At 43.7% G+C, this 22,013-nt stretch overlaps 1 protein-coding gene across 1 annotated transcript in view; it reads right to left on the bottom strand.

Moving 5' to 3' along the window:
- SYPL1 (synaptophysin like 1) overlaps positions 1-22,013 on the bottom strand; it is a 59,156-nt gene that overhangs the window by 23,864 nt on the left and 13,279 nt on the right. The window contains exons 2-3 of the mRNA XM_089685298.1: positions 6,562-6,689; positions 4,240-4,441 (exon numbers count right to left, since the gene is read on the bottom strand). Of these exons, the coding sequence (XP_089541424.1) occupies positions 4,240-4,441; positions 6,562-6,689 (330 nt within the window). The remainder of the gene's footprint in view (positions 1-4,239; positions 4,442-6,561; positions 6,690-22,013) is intronic.

The raw sequence follows: 22,013 nt of genomic DNA, 5'->3' as shown, positions 1-22,013 counted from the left end.
AAAGGGTCCCAACACTGAACCTTGGGGTACACCACTGACAATGCTAGACCATTCAGAGTATGTATCATTAACCACTACTCTCTGAAATTGGTCTTTTAGCCAGTTTTCTACCCATTTACATACGGATTTTTCCAAGCCTGCAGTCTTTACCTTACACATTAGCCATGTGTGGGTAACTGTGTCAAACACCTTTGCAAAATGCAAGTATACCACGTCCACCACCACCAACCCTCAGTCCAAAGTTTTGCTCACCTCCTCATAAAAAGAAATCAGATTTCTTTGACAACTTCTGTCTTTCATGAATCCATGCTGCCTGTTGCTTAAATTATTTTTTTCCAGCAAGAACTCATCTATGTGGTCTTTTATTAACCACTCCAGTATCTTCCCAACTATAGAAGTTAAACAGGTCTATAATTACTTAATAAAAATTTTGATCCCTTTTTATATATAGGCAACACATTGACCTTACGCCAATCCAGTGGTACTATGCCAGTCCTTAAAAATTAAAAACGATGGCTTTGAAATGACAGCTTAAATTCTTTAAGGACCCATGGCTGTATGCCATCTGGTCCAGGTGCTTTATTCGCCTAGATTCTGTGCACGAGCTGCACGTGCGATCTTCCTGCGTCACCATTTGCAGCCATGGCTGTCAATCACCAGGTCACGGCCAGTGATTTCCAAGGATCTCCAATTGGGAGAACTGTTTTGTTTACTAACAATTCTCCCTGTTAGCTTGGGCACACTGCTTTGGATGGCTGTGCAAAGCACAGGCATCCAAAGCAGTGCAATTACAGTGAAGCACACTGATACCGCCCCCTAGTAAAATACTCCCAGCACACAGTTAACCCTTTGATTGCCCCTCATGGTAACCCTTTCCTGCCCAGTGCCATTAGTGTGTGTTTTTTTTTTTTTTTTTTAATTTTAGCACTGATCACTGTATTGGTGTCACTGGGGATGTCAGTGACACCAAGTCAGTTACACCCCCCCCCCAGTGTCAGAATGTCCGCCACAGTCCTGCTATAAGTTGCTGATCGCCGCTATTACTAGCAAAATTGAAAAAAAAAAATCCCAGTATATATACCGCCATTTGTAAACACTAACTTTCACGTAAACCAATTTACACGTATTGGGTTTTTTTTCTTAGCAAAGACATGTAGCAGAATACATTTTGGTGTAAATTTGACGAAGTTTACATTACTTTTTTTTTACTGGACATGTTTAATAGCAAAAAGTCAAAAATATTGTTTCTCAAAATGGTCAGCCTTTTTAATTTTTTTAGAGCGCAAAAAAAAATAAAATAAATAAATGCACAGGCAATCAAATATCACTGAAAGAAAGCTCAATTTGTTGGGAAAAAAAGGGCGTAAATTTCATTTGGATGTTGTGTTGCATGACCGCACAATTGTCAGTTAAAGTAACGCAGCGCTGTAACGCAAAAAATGGCCTGATCAAGAAGGGGGGTGGGGGGTGGGTAAATCCTCAGGAGGGCAAGTGGTTAATAAATTTGCCTTCTCAGTCCCCAATCACCCACTCTAGATTTTGTAAAGGGCCTACATGCTCAGACCTGATCTTTTTACAATTAACATATCTGAAAAAATTTTGGTTTGTTCAGCTATCGTTTGCAATCTGTTGTACAATTTTTTTATAAAGCTCTTTTCTAAGGCTGGCCATACATTATACAATTATCTGCAGATTTTTGGTTTAGATTTACCAAAAACCATATAATAGGAGGACAAACCTAAACAACACTTTCAGTTGTATCCAATTAGGCAGGCCCTTGCACTACATAGTTGAAGGTAAATCTAAAGGAAATTGGGCAGAAAATCTGCAGATAATTGTATAATGTATGGCCAGCCTTATTATAGCTTTTTTTCCCTCTTTTTTTAAACTTTGGCCATAAGCCACGAAGGTTTCATTTTTAGCCTTTTAACCACTTTCCCTCCAGAGTATTTACCCCCCTTAGTGACCAGGGTATTTTTTTGTTTTATGGCGCGGTGTTACTTTAACTGACAATTGCGGTCATGCAACGCTGCACTCAAATTAAATTTACAATCTTTTTTCCCCACGAATAGAGCTTTCTTTCGGTGGTATTTGATCACCTGTGCGTTTATTTGCCCAAAAAAAAAAAAACAAAAAAAAAAAAACAAAACTATTTTTGAGAACAAGCAATATTTTTGACTTTGCTATTAAACATGTCCAGAAAAAAAAAAAAAAAAAAAAATCTAATTTAGTCATAAATTGAGGCCAAAATGTATGTCTTTGCTAAACAAAATCCCAATACGTGTAAAATAATTGGTTTATGTGAAAGTTATAGCATTTACAAATAGTGGTATATATATACACACTGGGATTTTTTTTTTTTTTTTTTTAATTCTTACTAGTAATGGCGGCAAATCAGCAACTTATAGTGGGACTGCGGCATGCATTCTGACACTGGGGGGAACTGACTTAGTGTCACCGACATCCCCAGTAACACCAATACAGTGATCAGTGCTAATTAAAAACACTGACACTGTACTGACACTGGGCAGGAAGGGGTTATAATGTAGGGGCGATCAAAGGGTTAACTGTGTGATTCACTGTAAGCACACTGCTTTGCATGGCTCTGCTATGCAAGGCCATGCATAGCAGTGTGCACGAGCTGACAGGGGAGAGAACTGTATTGTTTACTTAGTTATCTCCCTCTGTTGGTAATGCTTCTTGGGTGCCAGAGTGTAATCACTAGCCGGGACCTGGTGATTGACAGTTGAGGCCGCAAAAAGCGGCAGGGGAAGGGCGCCCCCAACCCAGAAATGCAAAATCACACACAATTCTGTGCACCCGTGCCACCCTGTAGCAGTATTACTGCTATAGGGTGGACAGGAAGCGTTTACACTTGTTGCCCATTGGAATATATTTCGCAGTGTGTTCACATACAGTCTTTTTGAAGAACTACCATTTCTGTGTTGTGTTCATCGATGCCAATATTCCCTCCCAATCTAAGTCTTCGAGAGCAGCTCTCAGCCGTGGAAAATTAGCTCTCTTAAAGTTGAGTGTTATTTGTCCCACGTGTACTTGTTTACAACCAACAATAAATGAAATCATGGTGTGGTCACTGATACCCAGATGTTCTTTTATATGGACATTAGTAATAAGTTCTGCATGGTTTGAGATTACCAGGTCCAGCAGAGCACCTAGTTGGGGCCTCTATAAATTGTACCATAAAATTGTCCGGTAGTAGATTTATACATTTTTGCCCTTTAACTTCAACCTGCAGTGCCATACTCCAGTCAATTTCCGGGTAGTTAAAATCCCCCATTATCACTGTCCCAGCCCATTCGACCTGTGCAAGAAGCAGTCTCCACCTGCTCATTAACACTGGGTGGTCTATAACAAAACTCTGATGATTACCTTTGTAGTACGCACCCACATGTGCAGTTCCACCCATAATGCTTCAGCCTCATCACACTCTCCAACAAGGTCCTCTGGCTCTGTGAGAAGTGATCTTAGAAAGTGTGAAAGACACCACCTTTCCTTTTTACCCTGTCTCTCCGAAAGAGAACATAGCCAGGAATATTAATAGCCCAGTCATGTGGAGTTTGATGTTAAGTATAGACATAACATGTTGGGTGGAGCTTGAGTACTATGACGTTAGCACACTGACAGGAGGCCAATCAACAATGTAGGAAAAGGTCACATTAAAACAAAGACGTTATTTTAAAATAACAGCTCTTTCTCTGTTTGTACCTTTTTAAAAAAGGGACCTTCTTTTTCATGAGCATTATGAATTTTTGTGTTTGACCATTTTATAAGTGGTTAATCAAATCTGGTGAGTGCATATTATTGGTGTGCGTTCTGAAGTGTGTGAAGAACAGGCACTTTACCACATTGAAGATTTGCCATCACATTTCACACCTACTGGAAATTCTGTTTAAAAACACTGCATGGATTGATAATTTTAACATACAATTGCATTGATTTTGCAAAATTCATTTTTCTTTTCCACCACATAGTTTGTTGGATGGACTATTGATGTATTGATTTGATGCACCTTTATTGATTTTCACAGCATTTTCTGTAATTATTTTTATATAAATTTATGGATGTATCGTTTTCGTGCGGTCTTTTTTATCTGTGGAGATTTATTATGGAACGAATTTGGTTTTTTTCCCCCATATATTTAATTTTGAGTAGCACTGTATGTTGCATATAGCTGTAGCAACCATAATAGTAAAACACAGCAAAACGGATAGGACTTACAATTAGTGGCACTTTTGTAGAGTCTTGATAAAGATGCCTGTACCCAAGATACAATACAAGGGCAGCCATAGAGTAAAGGAAAGCCAATACAGCAATGGTAACATAAAACTCTGCTGGAGAAGAATAATCCCCGGAGAGGTAGAACGGTTTCCATATCTCCTTACAGATCTGATCAAATCCTTTAAATAAAACAGTATGCAGCCTGAAGACAAACAGAAAAAAAAATGTAAGAATTTGTATTCTTAATAAAAACCTTCAGGGGGATTATTTAAGCTTCCTGCTCCATTATACACAGTCAGAAGTGGTGTGCACCACATTAATGGAGCAGACAGACCTGTTTCAAGTCTATTTGGGCCACCACCAGTTTCTATTTCATAATGAATAGAAACGAGTGCAGGTCTGTAACCGAGACTGAATACAGCAGTTAATCAGATATTCTGGTGCAACCTTGTGATATGGTATGTGGCAGAGACTATACTGGATTAACACTCCCCTTGCATATTTTTACCTTATGAGCCAGGCCAGTAACATTTTCAGTCCCAAGGTGACATATCACCATATTATATCTATTGGTGGAGTAGCATTGTCACCCTTGGCAGTCCAAAGAAATTGCTGATAAGAGTAAATACAAGAAACTTGTTTACATATTTAAAATCAAACCCAAAACATTTTCTATTTTTTTTGTTCCAGTGAGGAAGTAGTAGACCTCCTGCTGTGTTTCTACTGCTATTTGGGTCTCCATTTTAGAGATTTACCTTTGTTTTCTGTCTGACAAAAGTTTCACTAAGAAGTAAAGGGAACGCTGCAGAGTTTCACTCACTTCCTATCTGGTAAAACCTTGTCAGCAAGACAGGCAGTGAGGGTAAATCTCTAACCCTTTTTCTGCCAGGCCCTCTGCTCCACTTTATAAACTCAGTTGGCCGGACTATTTTTGCAATTTTTCCATTGCTTTTTTGAATTTTTCCTTAACAGCTTTCAGAGTTTGTAAAAAACCCCTCCAAACCATATATTTTCTGAATGCACAGGACCAGTAGAATAAAAAGAAGGATCCTTAAGGCTCCACGATATGGATACTTAAGGCTCCATGATATTTGTGCAAATGTTTATCAAACAAAATTTTTGCTAAAAATACACTCCGCAAGTCGATTGCTTGGGTCTCCTGGTGGAGCCACGGAAGGCGGTACAACCACTTGAAGTTCAATGACGTAGCAGATATATGACTGTGCGGCAAGTGGTTGAAAGCTGCAGCCGTAAAGCTTTGCTGCACGCCCGCAGCACAGTTGACCTGACTTGTAGCGATTCCGCTTTCTCAATGCTATACATTCAAGTCTTAGCAAGCACCTCATCTGTTGTAGCACATTTGTTGACAAAAATGGGGTTAAAATAGGTGGTGAGGAGGCAGCGACTTGCTTCCTCACCCAGTCATTAGCTCCTAGAGCGTGATCTGAACGTGGGCTTCAGCGGCAAAAGACATTTTGACGCATTTCTTTTTCAGGTAGGGCTCTGGAGAGAGACATCAGGGTGTGTATGTATATATATATATATATATATATATATATATATATAAATAAAGGGGGGGGGGGACCTTAATGCCTTTTTTTTTTTTTTTTTTTCTTTAGACAGAACGGAACTGAAGACAGTCCCTTTCTCTGTAACCTGAGCTGCACTGTAATGAATGAGAGTCTGTACAGAGACAGTTTACTATGTGCTAGTGATGAACGAACAGAGTGATCACTACTGACCTTGTTCATTCAGGAAAGAAACATAGCTCTGATCAGTGGCTTGTTAGCCGCTAATCGGAAATATTGTTTTGTTCAGCAGTCTGATGAACATCTCTGCTATAAGTTCATGGTCACTGAAGTGACCATGAACTTACAGCAGAAAAGGAATGTAGATCTGTACAGCGTACAGACCTGGCCTGCTAGAAGCAGTATTGTAGGTCCGTACGGTCCTGGCAGCAAAAGGGTTAATGGAGTCCCGAATAGCACTAAAAGCCTGACACTAGTTCTATCCAAAATAAAACACAGCATTAGTTACCATTAATGATATTAATGTCATGCTAGTTTTCTGACTTCAATGCTTTGAGTCACTGACCCAAAATAACTATACAGATTAGGGAGTCCTGACTATTTGCTGCATACTTATTACAGGTCAGCAAATCAAAGCACTGAAACTATCATTTTCAGAAGATGGTTAACAATGGCAGCCATGTCTCTCTCATGGAGTTGTCATGAGGGACAACTGAAGAAAATAGATGAAAATAACCCATTTAGAATTTACAAAAGACTTGTCAGAAAACACAGACTGGGTGGTTAAACTTACCTAAATGGGTACCCAAACTGAGCCGTCATCGTTTGGTTATCCGTTAATGACTTATTTGTACATGTCACAAATAGGCTTGTTTCTCCCTTGTAACCCCCACATGTTGCAAAAGAGAAGATTGAGAAAAACTAGAGGGGACAAAAATATATAATAAAGTCAGCAGTTCAATTAATGAATCAATTTTTTTTTTTTTTTTTTAAGTAGGCCAAAGCTTACAGAAACGCTATACTGGTTTACAATTCTAATCAACTAAGTATACCTAAATTTAGCTTCAGAAGCTCAAAGGAATATTACAAAGAGGCTGAAAACTTTTTTTTTTCTCAAAAAAAGTGTGCGTTTCCCATGTCTACAACATCCCCCCCCCCCCCCCCCCCCCCCCAAGCTAAATTGACTAAACACCCTTCAACAAAATCCGGCTGCATATTTATTCCAGTGCAAGCTACACTTAGTGGTTCAAGTCAAAATATATGACATCTATGCACGTAAAAGACAAAAAATTATTTCAGAATTTTCCAGTTTTAATGTAACCTATAAACTGTACAACTCAGTTGAACACCAAACTGAAATCTTTTTTAGGTGGAGGGAATTCAAAATAAAAAACTAAAATAACACGGTTGCAAGGGTGTGCACACTGCAATAGGAAGAAGTTTCAGCCGCACACCGGAGGATAGATGAATATAGTGTTTATTAATTGATCCATAGGACATACAAAACACCAGGACATACAAAACACCAGGACATGAACACAGGACCTGATAAAGCGCTTCCCACTATCTCATGCACACCCTTAAAACTAACACTTTGTTGAAGCCCCTTTTGATTTTATTACAGCATTCAAGTCTTTTTGGGTATGAGTCTATCAGCATGGCACATCTTGACTTGGCAATATTTGCCCACTCTTCCTTGCAAAAACACTCCAAATCTGTCAGATTGCGAGGGCATCTCCTGTGCACTGCCCTATTCAGATCACCCCACAGATTTTCCATCGGATTCAGATCTGGGCTCTGGCTGGGCCATTCCGAAACTTTAATCTTCTGGTGGGGCCATTCCGAAACTTTAATCTTCTGGTGAATCATTCCTTTGTTGATTTGGATGTATGCTTTGGGTCATTGTCATGATGAAAGATGAAGTTCCTCTTCATATTCAGCTTTCTAGCAGACGCCTGAAGGTTTTGTGCCAATATTGACTGGTATTTGGAACGGTTCATAAATTCCCTCTACCTTGACCAAGGCCCCAGTTCCAGCTGAAGAAAAACAGCCCCAAAGCATGATGCTGCTGCCACCACGCTTCAATGTGGGTATGGTGTTCTTTTGATGATGTGCAGTGTTGTTTTTGTGCCAAACATATCTTTTGGAATGAGGCCAAAAAGTTCAACCTTGGTTTCATCAGACCAGAACACATTTTCCCACATGCTTTTGGGAGACTTCAGATGTGTTTTAGCAAACTTTAGCCAGGCTTGGATGTTTTCCTTCGTAAGAAAAGGCTTCAGTCTTGCCACTCTACCCCATAGCCCAGACATATGAAGAATGCGGGACATTGTTGTCACATATACCACACAACTAGTACTTGCCAGATATTCCTGCAGCTCCTTTAATGTTGCTATAGGCCCTTGGCAGCTTCCCAGACCAGTTTTCTTGTCTTTTCTTCAATTTTGGAGGGACGTCCAATTCTTGTCACTGTTGCACCATATTTTCGCCACTTGACTGTCTTAACTGTGTTCCAAGGTATATCTAATGCATTGGAAATGCTTTTGTACCCTTCTGACTGATACCTTTTAACAATGAGATCCCTCTGATGCTTTGGAAGCTCTCTGCAGACCATGGCTTTTGCTGTAGGATGCGACTAAGAAAACGCCAGGAAAGACCTACTAGAACAGCTGAACTTTATTTGGGGTTAATCAAAGGCACTTTAAATGATGACTTGTATGTACTGACTCCCATTTAACAGAATTTTGAATGTGATTCCTTAATTCCAAACACTGCTACATCCCCAGTTATAAGAGGGTGTGCACACTTCTGCAACCACATTATTTTTGTTTTTTATGTTATAGATTGCTCTAAAAATGTTATTTTGACTTGACAAAAAGGTTGACATCAAGCACTCCGAAAACAACTTTTTCTTCAAGAGCTTTTCTTCAGAAACCAGGCTGTGAGTGTTACCCTGGCTATTTCTGGGTAATGTAGCAAGCCCTGTATCAGAAAGTCCTGTGAGCGGGTGATGCCAATATGGTTTGCTCACCAGCTGTAGCAGGGTTAAAAACCATGCCTTCGGGGCCAAAAAAGAACTATAAGGATGAATATCTTTTCAATATTCCTTAATAGGGAAGGTATAACAGATGAAATCTATATGAATGCGCCAGACCGTCCATTCCCAGGGAACCGCAGTCTCTCTTTAGATAGCAGAGGAACCTGCGCATTCTCTCAAGTTGCAAAAGATTTACTTTTGGTTGTCCCCGCTCTCTGGTGAACAGAAAAGATTTACGGGTTCAAAGAGCAGTTCCTGAACCTGGTGTCTGCTCAGAAAATAGACAACTGAATTAAGTGTGCACTTGAGGTGGATCGCTGACAAGGAAAGTAACTGTCACCTTACCCAAATCAGAATTTCTGTTGCTAAAAACTGAAGGGCTTCGCTCCTCGTGCCTCCCTGCTTGTTAAAGTATGCCACTGCCATGGCATTGTCCTAGGGGACTTGCACACGGCAACCCTGAAGATCTTTAACCCCTTCCCGCCGATGCCTTAAGATTTTCAGACGCCGGGAGACTAGGCGGGTGGGGTGTGGTTTAGGGATCATGTGACCACCGTGACGCGTCGTCACATGATCGGGAAAGGTCCCGATCGAAAGAGCGGACCGGGACCTTTCCGTGAGTACCGCAAATGTGTGCTGGGAGCGCGCTCTCAGCGCGTTTTTTGTTACATGAACGCAAATGTGCGGGCGCTCAGCGTGTAGGCCCAGACGCCAGGATGTGCGTGAAGGGGTTAAAGAACACTAATAAAGGTCATCGCAATAGCCCTTAATTCTCTCCAGTTCAAGGACCTTGAAGCATCTGTCTTGGACCAGCTTCCCTGTGCCATCCTTCCTTTAAAGTGAGCTCCCCAGCTCCAGGAACTTGTATCTGAAGTTAACTTCGTCTCGTTTTGGCAGTAGACCTTTAACCACTTCCAGACCGGACACTTTTACCCCCTTCCTGACCAGGGCAATTTTCAGCTTTCAGCGCTATCACACTTTGAATGACAATTGCGCAGTCATGCAACACTGTACCCAAATACATTTTTTACCCTTTTTTTGCGACAGATAAAGCTTTATTTTGGTGGTATTTATTCACTGCTGGGATTTTTATTTTTTTTGCTATGTAAATAAAAAAGTCCAAAAATTTTGAACAAAAGTGTTTTTTTTAATAAAATTTTGCAAATAAATAATATTTCATCATAAATCTTTGCCAAAATGTATTTCGTTATCTTTTTAGTAAAAAAACACAAAAACAAATTAGTTTATAACCAAAAATTATAATTTTTAAACATTTTTTTTTACATTTTTATTTTATTTTTTTTATATTATTTTTTATTTATTTTTTTTTTACATACTGTCACCCTAGCAGTACAGTGTCACCATGGTGACACTGTACTACTTGTGGGGGGTGATGAAGATTTTTTTTTTTTTACAATGATTGCTTTTACACCCATATAGGATGTAAAATCAATCATTTCTCTTTCTCTCTGTGTGCATTCCTGCACTCATTGAGAAATACAGAGTGAGCTGTGATTGGTCACACCTTGTCACATGGTACAAGGCTGTTGTGAATAGCCTTGTACCATGTGACCTGTGTGATCATTCACAGATTTCACACGTAGTAAGCAATGATGTCACAAGTGACATCTTGCTTACTACTTTGCATGTGATCACTGATTGGCCAATCAGTGATCACATGATCGGGACCTTGTATAGAGGTCCCGTCCGACGATCGGTGTTTCACTGTGTCCGGAGGACACAGCGGGCACCGGAGCGCGGTGCTGCGCGCTCCCAGGGAGCGCGCACAAGCAGGGTGCGGGGAGGCCGTTCATAAACGGCCACCCGACCCTGTACTGCCACCGTCCGGCCGTTTATATGCAACGGCCGGTCGGGAAGTGGTTAATGGTCCTTCCAAAAACAATTTGGATTCCCACAAAGGAAAAAAAGTCTTTGGTGGCAGAGGAATCAGAAGACTCCACTTGGTGATCTCAAGCTTTAAAAAGAAAAAAAACTGAAGTGGGCAGAAATGCTATCTCACCCACTGACTGGCTGGCATAGTTCTCAAAGCTGACATCTTCCTGATGGACAGGGGCTGATAGGACTGAAATTTCACCACTTGTCTTCCAGCATAAAAAGATTAGCTATTCCATCAAACTGATCCAACAGCCTAGAAAACAGCACTTCCTGTGCAGGATCTACATTTAATTTTTGAAGATTCACAATCCACCCTGGCAACCAAGTGGCTGCAAGCTCAAACTAATTTGAGCTTGCAATTTCTCCTCTGAAGCTGCAAAGAAGAGATTGTGGAGATAAGGAATCACCGCACCCACCTCAAACTGAAGAGAGGCCAGTGCCTTTGCCATCATTCTTGTAAACACACGTGGAGCAGATTACAGGCCAAAGGGTAGGGCCCTGAACTGCAAATGAAGAATCTGACCCTCCATCCTCAGCTCTAGCCTGAGAAACTTCTGAGATAAAGAAATAGGAATATGCAGATTCTCCTATCAATGCAATGTAACACCCCTGGATCTGGAGCTGTCATTGTAACCAAAAAAACATATAAGAACAAAAAAAGCAACCCCAACACTTGGGTAAAGTCTAAGTGCAGGGTAAATAGTGATTACTTTAATGACAAGTGTGGCTTTAAATTTATAAAATATTAATTTTATTGAATACATCAAAAAACATAAAACCAGTACAAAATGTACTCAGTTTTACTATTGCTGCCCAAAACCCAGTGCCTTTATTTGGGACAATGAAAACCATATCTTAAAGTGCATGATAAACTAAACAATGTACAAAAAGACATCCGGATGTCATAACGAATGTAGCGCAGCTTTCTGGCACAGAACTAAAGTCTGGATAAATTCATTAGGTCAAAAATAACCAAAAAAAATTAGTCAGGGCTGCAGTATACTCATGCCCAGAGAAAGCTTGAGCCGTGATGCCTACAATAGGTATCCCAATAGCCAAATCACTATGGTTATTAGCAAATAACTGTTTCCTCCCATTCCTGGTGGATAAATAGCACAGGCCTATAGCTTATCCACGAAAATGTTTGCTGAGAACGGTCACACTTATTCCCACTACTGCCTGTCACATGGAAAAAAGCACAGGCTGCAACAACATAGATGGATAGAGAACTAAAGCAGTAAGTTGGTATGCAGCAGAAATATTAACCACTTGAGCTCCTGAGGATTTACCCCCCTTAATGACTAGGCCTCTTTTTGCTACTCAGCGCTGCACTAATTCAACTGATAATTGCGCGGTCATGCAATGCTGCACCCAAACGAAATTTACGTCCTTTTTTTCGCACAAATAGAGCTTTCTTTCGGTGGTATTTGATCATCTGTGCGCTTTTTATTTTTCACGTTATAAACATAAAAAGGCCAAAAATTTTGAAGAAAAACAGTATTTTTTACTTTCAGCTATAAAAAATATATAGTAAACTCAAAGTCGGTTATAAATTTAGGCCAAAATGTATTCTGCTACATGTTTTTGGTAAAAAAAATCCCAATGAGTGTATATTGATTGCTTTGTGTGGAAGTTATAGCGTTTACAAACTATGGTATAAATACTGCAACTTACGCCATTTTTCTGCTATACAGCGCTGCGCTAGTTTAATGGACAATTGCGCGGTCATGCAATACAGTACATAAATGAAATTTACATTCTTTTTTCCCCACAAATTGAGCTTTCTTTTTGTGGTATTTGATCGCATGTGCGTTTATTTTTTGCGCTATAAAAAAGAAGGTTGACAATTTTGAGGAAAAAACAATATTTTGGACTTTTTGCTATAAAACATGTCCAGTAAAAAACAAAATGCAAAAATCAAATTTAGTCATAAATTTCTGCCAAAATGCATTCTGCGACATGTCTTTGCTAAAAGAAAAAAAAAAAAAACCCAATACGTGTAAATTAATTGGTTTACGTGAAAGTTATAGCGTTTACAAATGGCGGGAAAGATACTGGGATTTTTAGGTTTTTATTATACTAATAATGGCGGCGATCAGTGAATTATGATGGCGATCAGGGACTTATGGCGGCGATCAGGGACTTATGGCGGCGACCACGGACTTATGGCGGGACTGCGGCGGACATTCTGACATTGGGGGTACTGACTTGGGGTCACCGACATCACCAAAAACACTAATACAGTGATCAGTGCAAAAAAAAAAAAATGACACTGTACTAATGGCAATGGGGAGGAAGGGGTTAACTTTATTTTGCAGGGAAGGGTTATAGGAGTGAGGGGAGTGTTTTACTAGGGGGCGGGGGTGTGTACTGGGCGGGACAAGGCTGATCGAGAAAGTGAAACTCTTCTCTCGATCAGCTCATCCTCGAGCTCTCAGGGAAGTGACAGACAGCACAGCTACTGCAGCTGTGCTGTCTGTCACAGTTTGCCGCCGATCGTCGGGACATAGCCGCTAACGAGCGGCTGTGACCCGGCGACTGACATCTGCGGCGGTGATCCGCAGGACAGATAGGGCGGCGGCGCGCCTCACGCGAACCCCCTATTTGTTTAAAAAACACACGTCTTAAACCGTGGTTTTGCCTGTGAGTGCCGCCGTATATGTACAGTGGCTGGGCGGCATGCGGTTAAGCTAAACAGTTCCAAAAAATGCAGGCATGAAAGCAGCATAAATTGCATAACAGTGGTGTTGGTCACTAATTTATGACTTACTATGACTTAATGTCCACCTTCCAAAAGCATATCATTTCCATACAACATTGTGGTTATATACATATTACATGGATAGAATGGCTTAGTGCAAGCAAGGCAAGTCAATAGTAGGATGCGGTAATGGGTAACTACTGATAGCCTAGTAAGGCTAACGTTGGAAAAGCAAGCTCACTTAGTGAAAAGGTTAGTAGCCACAGGCAAGCATTGCAGAGCACAGCGCTCACAGGATATCAAACGTCTTTCATGGACACTTTACCACTACCAGTCAGCCTGATCCAGTATTTTGGCAAATCACTAGTCCGCTGAGCAAGCTCTTGGTGATTGAGCATGTACATATACACTCACCTGACACTTTATGGGGTACACATGTTCAATTGCTTGGTAACACAAATTGCTATTCAGCCAATCACATGGCAGCAACTCAATGCATTTTAGCATCTACACATGGTGAAGATGACTTGCTGAAGTTCAAACCAAGCATCAGAATGGGGAAGAAAGGGGATTTAAGTGACTTTGAACATGGCATGGTTGTTTGTGCCAGAGGGGTTGGTCTGAGTATTTCAAAAACTGATGATCTACTAGGATTTTCACTCACAACCATCTCTAGGTTTTACAGAGAAGGGTCCAAAAAGAGATAATATTCAGCAAGCGGCAGTTGTGTGGACGAACGTGCTTAGTTGATGTCAAAGGTCAGAGGAGAATGGGCAGACTGGTTCGAGATGATAGAACGGCAACAGCAACTCAAATCTCTGAACGCAAAACACATCAAACCTTGAAGCAGATCGGCTACAGCGGCAGAATACTTCAACAGGTGCCACTCCTGTCAGCTAAGAACAGGAAACAGACTACAATTTGCACAGACTCACCAAAATTGAGTAATAAAAATTGGAAAAAATGTTGCCTGGTCTGATGAGTCTATTTCAGCTTCGACATTCAGCTGGAAGGGTCAGAATTTGATGTAAACATGAAAGCATGGATCCATCCTGCCTTGTATCAATTGTTCATGGACGTGCAGCCGACAAATCTGCAGCAACTGAATGATGCAATCATGTCAATACAGTGTGGAAAATAATTATTTGATCCCCTGCAGACTACAAAATCTGCAGGGGATCAAATAATTATTTTTCCCACTGTATAGACCAAAATCTCTGAGGAATGCTTCCAACACCTTGTAGAATCTATGCCACAAAGAATTAAGGCAGTTCTGAAGGCAAAACGGGGTCCAACCCAGTACTAGCAAGGTGTACCTAATAAAGTAGCCAGTGAGTGTAAAGCAGGGATTCACAGACCCAATCAAACTGCATGGGGCATAGCAGTCTCAGTCTCTGGATATCAGTGTCTTTCATGGACACCTTACCGCACTCAGCCGACATGGCCAACCACTTCTGACAATCACCTTCATAATGCCTCTCTTTACTGCATGAATTGCCTGTGTATCTGAGCACTCATTGTGCCTGTCAAGGTGGCTGTATAGTCCCACTATGGCTCGAGCAGAGGAAAGGGGGAGTTGCCAAGATGACATCACATAACATTTTATTTGTCTTTTTTTTACCTAATTAACTTACAGACTTAAGTCCTATGCTGGAGAGCTGCAGTACATTCATTGTATGATGTCCGGACATCTTTGTGTATATTTATTTATTACAGGTACTTATAAGGCAGTCAATTTACACAGCACTTTACATATATACATTCACATCAGTCCCTAACCCTCAAGGACTGTACAATGTAAAGTCCCTAACTCACATTCACACATATTAGTGCCAATTTAGATAGGAGCCAACTAACCTACATTGTTTAGTTTATCATGCCCTTTAGGTATGGTTTTTTATTGGAGTGACGTGATCAATAAAATTGATATTTTATACATTTAAGGCCATGCTTGTCATTAAGGTAACTGCCATTTACCCTGCTCTTGGACTTTAAAGCAATCAGATCAAAAAAGTGACTCCAACACTTGGATAGAGGCCTTAAATTGAGAATAAAAGCAAATTTGTCCCTACCAGAAACACAAAGGTAGAATCCCTGTTCCACTTCTTCTGGTGGCAATCGTATAACCCTCAATAGCAGTGGTTCTCAACCTGGGGGTCGCGACCCCTTTGGGGGTCGAACGACACTTTCACAGGGGTCGCCTAAGACCATCGGAAAACACATATTTCCGATGGCCTTAGGAACCGAGACACTGCTCCTCTATCCGTCTCCAGGTGTGGGCGGGATGACATGCCGTCCCTGTCATCTGGACACACCCCCGGGATCACCTTCGCCGGTGTTTGGCCGCCGGAACTGTAGCTCAGGAGAGGCACACAGGTGGCCAATCACCGGCGAGGAGGTGGAGCTTGGAGAGTAGGAGCCGAGCGGCACCGCGAAGATCAAGCGAGTGAAGAGGAGGAGAGCGGCCGGAGAAGGAAGACATCTGACCGGTAAGTGTCTGTACCATGGGAGAGGGAGCGAGCGAGCGAGCCCAGGCTGGAGCAGGGGTCAGCAAGGCAAGTATCATTGGTGTCAGTGGGAGGAATAGTGCCCCATCATTGGTGTCACTGACATCAACGATGGGGCACTATTCCTCCCCCCACTGACACCAACGATGGGGCACTATTCCTCCCCCCACTGACACCAACGATGGGGCACTATTCCTCCCCCCACTGACACCAACGATGGGGCACTATTCCTCCCCCCACTGACACCAACGATGGGGCACTATTCCTCCCCCCACTGACACCAACGATGGGGCACTATTCCTCCCCCCACTGACACCAACGATGGGGCACTATTCCTCCCCCCACTGACACCAACGATGGGGCACTATTCCTCCCCCCACTGACACCAACGATGGGGCACTATTCCTCCCCCCACTGACACCAACGATGGGGCACTATTCCTCCCCCCACTGACACCAACGTTGGGGCACTATTCCTCCCACCGACACCAGTGTTGGGGCACTATTCCTCCCACCGACACCAGTGTTGGGGCACTATTCCTCCCACCGACACCAGTGTTGGGGCACTATTCCTCCCACCGACACCAGTGTTGGGGCACTATTCCTCCCACTGACACCAGTGATGGGGCACTATTCCTCCCACTGACACCAGTGATGGGGCACTATTCCCCCCACTGACACCAGTGATGGGGCACTATTCCCCCCACTGACACCAGTGATGGGGCACTATTCCCCCCACTGACACCAGTGATGGGGCACTATTCCCCCCACTGACACCAGTGATGGGGCACTATTCCCCCCACTGACACACCAATGATGGGGCACTATTCCCCCCACTGACACACCAATGATGGGGCACTATTCCCCCCACTGACACCAATGATGGGGCACTATTCCCCCCACTGACACCAATGATGGGGCACTATTCCTCCCACTGACACCAATGATGGGGCACTATTCCTCCCACTGACACCTATGATGGGGCATTATTCCTCACTGACACCAATGATGGGGCACTATTCCTACCACTGATACCAATGACGTGGCACTACTCCTCCCACTGCAAAATTACAGTTATGAAGTAGCAATGAAAATAATTTTATGGTTGGGGGTCACCACAACATGAGGAACTGTATTAAGGGGTCGCGGCATTAGAAAGGTTGAGAACCACTGCTCTATAGCATCAGGGACTTCTTCGCCAGAGCTTAGACTGGATCCTTCAGGTGGTTTTTCACCAAAAATCTTCTAGGAGGGCTTTGGTAAATTTGAATACATACCCCTGATAAGAGTATTTAACCAATTCAATACCGGGCAATTTTACACCTTCCTGCCCAGGCCATTTTTCAGGTTTCAGCGCTCTCTCACTTTGCGCGGTCATACAACATTGTACCCAAACTAAAATTTTATCATTTTCTTCACACAACTAGAGCTTTCTTTTGGTGGTATTTAATCACCGCTGGGGTTTTTATTTTTTGCTAAATTAACAAAAAAAAAAAAAAAAAAAAAACACACACACTTTTTTGTTTCTGTTATAAGTTTGCAAAATGATGTATTCTACTACATGTCTTTGGTGAAAATAACCCAAATTAGGATGTATTTTTTAGTTTGTGGGAAAGTTATAGAGTTCACAAACTATGGTATAGATCTGAATATTGATCAATCCTGAAGTACTGACAGCCAATCTAATTTCTTGAGATCCAAGAATGTCAGAACAGTATAGATATCCCCCAAATGACCCATTTTTGCAAAGTAGACAGTCCGACACACTTCATAAGAGGCATGGCGGGTTTTTTGAAGTTGTATTTTTGTCAGAATTTTTCGAAAAATTAAAAAAAAATTAGTTTCACTATTTTTTTTTTTTTTACATATTGTCACCAATGGAGCACAGCGTCATCATATAACTGGCATGGCGGTGATCAGGGTCACTGACTGGTGACAGTATGAAAAAAAAAAAATATATATATTTTTTTATTAATTTTTTTTCTTTTTTTTTTAAGATTTCACAAATGTCCAAAGTAGTACAATGTTACCATAGTAACACGGTACTACTTTGGGGAAGTGATCAGTATTTTATATATTTTTTTTTTTTTTTTACGCACAATTTGCTTATAGCAAAGAATTACTTTGCTATAAGCAAGCATTTACCTGAATGACAATCGATTAATTCAGGGTTTTTTTTTTGTGCTTAGCTGTGATTTGGCCACAGCTAAATCACATGACATATGCATGTGACTAGCTGTGACCATTCACAGCTAGACACCAGTATACAATGGATGGCATGAATGAAGCCATGCATTGTATACAACTGTCATGTGACCTGCTGTGATTGGTCACAGCAGGTCACATGGTGTAAGGGACCGCCCGGCGGTACTACTAGCACTCCACTGAATAGGCGCCCCCAGCGCACGGAATCTAAGTCCCAGGGTGCTTGTTCACCAGGGCCCCTGATGGTGGGGATGGACTTGGAGCTCCCTGAGACCAGGTCGTGACTACTGGGTGCGCCCGTCAGTGGTAGTAGTATGCGCAAGGGGCTCCCACGGGGAAGAGTCTGATGTGAGGAGGTCGGAAGACCCCACTGCAAGGGATGGATGGATGAGCAAGGTCAGACGGGCCGGGTAGGTAACAGAGAGGACGGCAAGGTACAAGGCAGCGGGCATAGAATGGTCGGGTCACACGCCAGGTCAGCAACAGCAGGTCAAATCCAATAGGGGGCATCCAGGAGAGAGGTCAGGCAAAGCAAGGGTCAGAGCAGGAGAAAGCAGCAAGGTCAGGTTCAATCCGGGTCAAAACTTACAAGGGGTACAGGATCACAGGTTCACAGGATGCAGGGAAGACCAGAAGGCACTGAATGACAGCTCAGGGCCATTTAAATATCCCGCCCTGCGCTGCCATTGGTGCCCAGCGGGCGGCCGCGGCTTCTACTGCGCATGCGCGAACTCGAACGCCGCGGCCGGCCCGGACCTAGTGCCCGTGTCCCTGCACAGGGCGGTGCACTGCGCCTGCGCCGGGACCATCGCGGCAGGGATCGAGGAGATCCCTGACATTGCCCCCCCCCTACGGGCAGCCTCCGGATGCCCACCCGATCTCTCCACCACGGGTGATCGCGAAAAAACCTCTGGACAAGTCTGGGTGCATGGACATTATGGGCTGGTTCCCAGGAATTGTCCTCAGGGCCATAGCCCTTCCATTTGATAAGGAATTGGGTCTGGCCTCCCCTCCTTCGACACTTCAGGATTGTTTCAACCTCAAACTCTTCTTCTCCCTCGACTGTTACCGCTTCCGGGGGTCTAGATTCCCGGTCAGGGAAGGCATCTGGGACCACTGGCTTCAGCAGGGACACATGGAAGACCGGGTGGATCTTGAGCGTGTCAGGGAGGACGAGTTCGTAGGCTACTTCGTTAACCATCCGTTTAATGCAGAAGGGGCCTATAAATTTGGGTCCCAATTTCTTTGACGGGCAAAGCATCTTTAAATTGGACGTCGCCAGCCAAACCTTCTCCCCAGGCCGCAATACCAGATCTCCTCTCCGTTTCCTGTTGAATGCTTTCCTGTAGTCTTCCTGGGCCCGACTGATGGCCTCTTGAAGCTTCTTATTGTTCGCAGCGAAGAACGTTACCACATCTTGTGTTGCTGGTACTGGGCATTCCGAAACCAAATCCGGGAGGAAGACTGGGTGAAAGCCATAGTTGGCAAAGAACGGGGACTGCCCTGTTGCTGAGTGGCGGGCGTTGTTATGCGCAAATTCCGCTAGAGGTAGAAGTGGCAGCCGGTCATCTTGAGTAAACGAAGTATAGCATCTTAAGTATTGCTCTAAGGTCTGATTGGTCCTTTCGGTTTGACCGTTAGTTTGAGGGTGGAACGCAGAGGAGAGAGATAATTTGATGTCCAGGGCTTTGCACAGTGCTCTCCAGAATCTGGACGTGAACTGGACCCCTCGGTCCGAGACAATGTCTTCAGGGACCCCATGCAACCTGACTACCTCACGAATGAAGACTCGCGCGGTCTCGGCCGCCGAGGGGGTTTTCTTCAATGGGATGAAGTGGGCCATCTTGGACAAGCGGTCCACGACCACCAGGATTGCCGTGTGGTCTCGGGATGGCGGAAGCTCGACTATAAAGTCTAATGAGATCTTTTGCCAAGGTCGTTCAGGAATAGGTAAGGGTCGCAGCAGACCCCAAACCTTGTTTCTTGATGGCTTGTTCTTCTGGCAGGTGACACAGGACCTTACATAGCCCTTACAATCCTTAGCCATGTCTGGCCACCAGAATGAGCGTCGGAGAAGTTCCAGGGTCTTTTCTGGGCCAAAGTGCCCCGCCATCGGGTGGTCGTGGCAATGCCCCAAGACCAGGGTTCGGGCTTCTTCCGGCACCACAATTCGATCTTCCCTCCATAGGAGTCCCCCCTTGTTCTGGAGCGGCCCTCCGCCTGGGGTAGAGAAGTTTGTGGATGCCTCCATTAGCATGGAACAAAGGTCCGACTGAAGGACCAAGAAGTTACCCGAGGACAGGATGGTGTCGGGTACTGGGATCTCCTTGGCGTCTTCGTACATCCGTGATAACGCATCCGGCTTAGTGTTCTTTGATCCTGGCCGGTACGTAATGTGGAAGTTGAATCTTGAAAAGAATAGTGCCCATCTCGCCTGTCGCGGGCGTAGACGCTTGGCGGTTCTCAGATACTCTAAGTTCTTGTGGTCAGTAAATATTAAGATGGGGTGCACCGCACCTTCCAGCAGGTACCTCCATTCCTCTAACGCCGTTTTGATCGCTAGTAGCTCTCGATCACCGATATCATAGTTCCTCTCTGCTGGGGTAAGCTTCCGTGAGAAGAACGCTACAGGGTGGAGCAGTTCCTTGGTGCCTTTTCGTTGGGAGAGGATGGAGCCTACCGCATTCTCCGATGCATCTACCTCCAAGATATAGGGCAGGGCGGCGTCTGGGTGACCCAAAATGGGTGCCGAAGTGAACAGCTTCTTCAAGGCTTCGAAAGCTCCCTGCGCTTCTGGTGTCCATCTGAATCGGGTTCCTAGCTTGGTTAGCTGAGTAATGGGGGAGACCAGACCCGAGAAGTTCTTGATGAACTTCCGGTAAAAATTTGCAAAGCCGATGAATCGTTGGACGCCTTTGCTGTCTGTGGGTTCAGGCCAATCCAGTATTGCAGCGACCTTCTGGGGATCCATCGCGACCCCCGCAGTGGAGATAATCAGGCCCAAGAAGGCAATGCTGGATTGTTCAAAACAACATTTCTCTGCCTTGGCGTACAACCCATGCTGCCGCAACCGCCCCAATACTTTTGCTACATGTATTCTGTGTTCCCCCAAAGACGGGGAGAAAATCAGAATGTCGTCTAAATAAACGATCACAAAGACATCCAGAAAGTCCCTAAAAATATCATTCACAAAGTGTTGAAAAGTGGCCGGAGCATTGCACAACCCGAACGGCATGACCAGATATTCAAAATGACCGAAGCGGGTGCGGAAGGCCGTCTTCCACTCGTCCCCCTCCCTTATGCGAATCAAGTTGTACGCCCCCCTCAGATCCAGCTTGGTAAAAACCACTGCTGACTTTAAACTTTGGAACAGCTCTGGTACTAACGGTAGTGGGTAACAGTTTTTTATCGTGACCCTGTTCAATTCCCTGTAATCGATACACGGCCTTAAGGTTTTGTCTCTCTTTTCAACAAAGAAGATTCCCGCCCCCGCCGGTGAAGTGGAGTGGCGGATGAACCCCTTCTGGAGGCTATCCTCGATATATTCCTTTAGGGCCCCCAATTCGGGCTCTGAAAGGGGGAAGATTCGCCCAAAAGGAATTTCTGAGCCGGGTAACAGGTCAATGGGACAGTCATAAGGGCGGTGGGGGGGTAGAGTATCGGCTCCCCGTTTGCTGAACACATCTAGAAACCCATGGTAGACTGCAGGGATTACTTGTTTTAATTCAGCTTCCCCCTCAGAGCACAGGAGGATATGGGGGGCCCCCGGGCCCGAAGTGCGGCAGTATACCCGACAGTATGGGGAAGGGACCGTGATTACTCCGGTCTCCCAGTCAATCTGGGGGTTATGGGCCCGTAACCATGGGAGCCCCAGAATGACTGGGAAGAGGGGTGAAGCTA

The sequence above is a fragment of the Staurois parvus genome, unplaced genomic scaffold (assembly GCF_062004578.1).
Source record: "Staurois parvus isolate SC_StPar_1 unplaced genomic scaffold, SC_StPar_1.0 ptg000019l, whole genome shotgun sequence".
Classification (NCBI taxonomy): domain Eukaryota; kingdom Metazoa; phylum Chordata; class Amphibia; order Anura; family Ranidae; genus Staurois; species Staurois parvus.
This window is presented reverse-complemented; position numbering and strand designations above follow the sequence as displayed.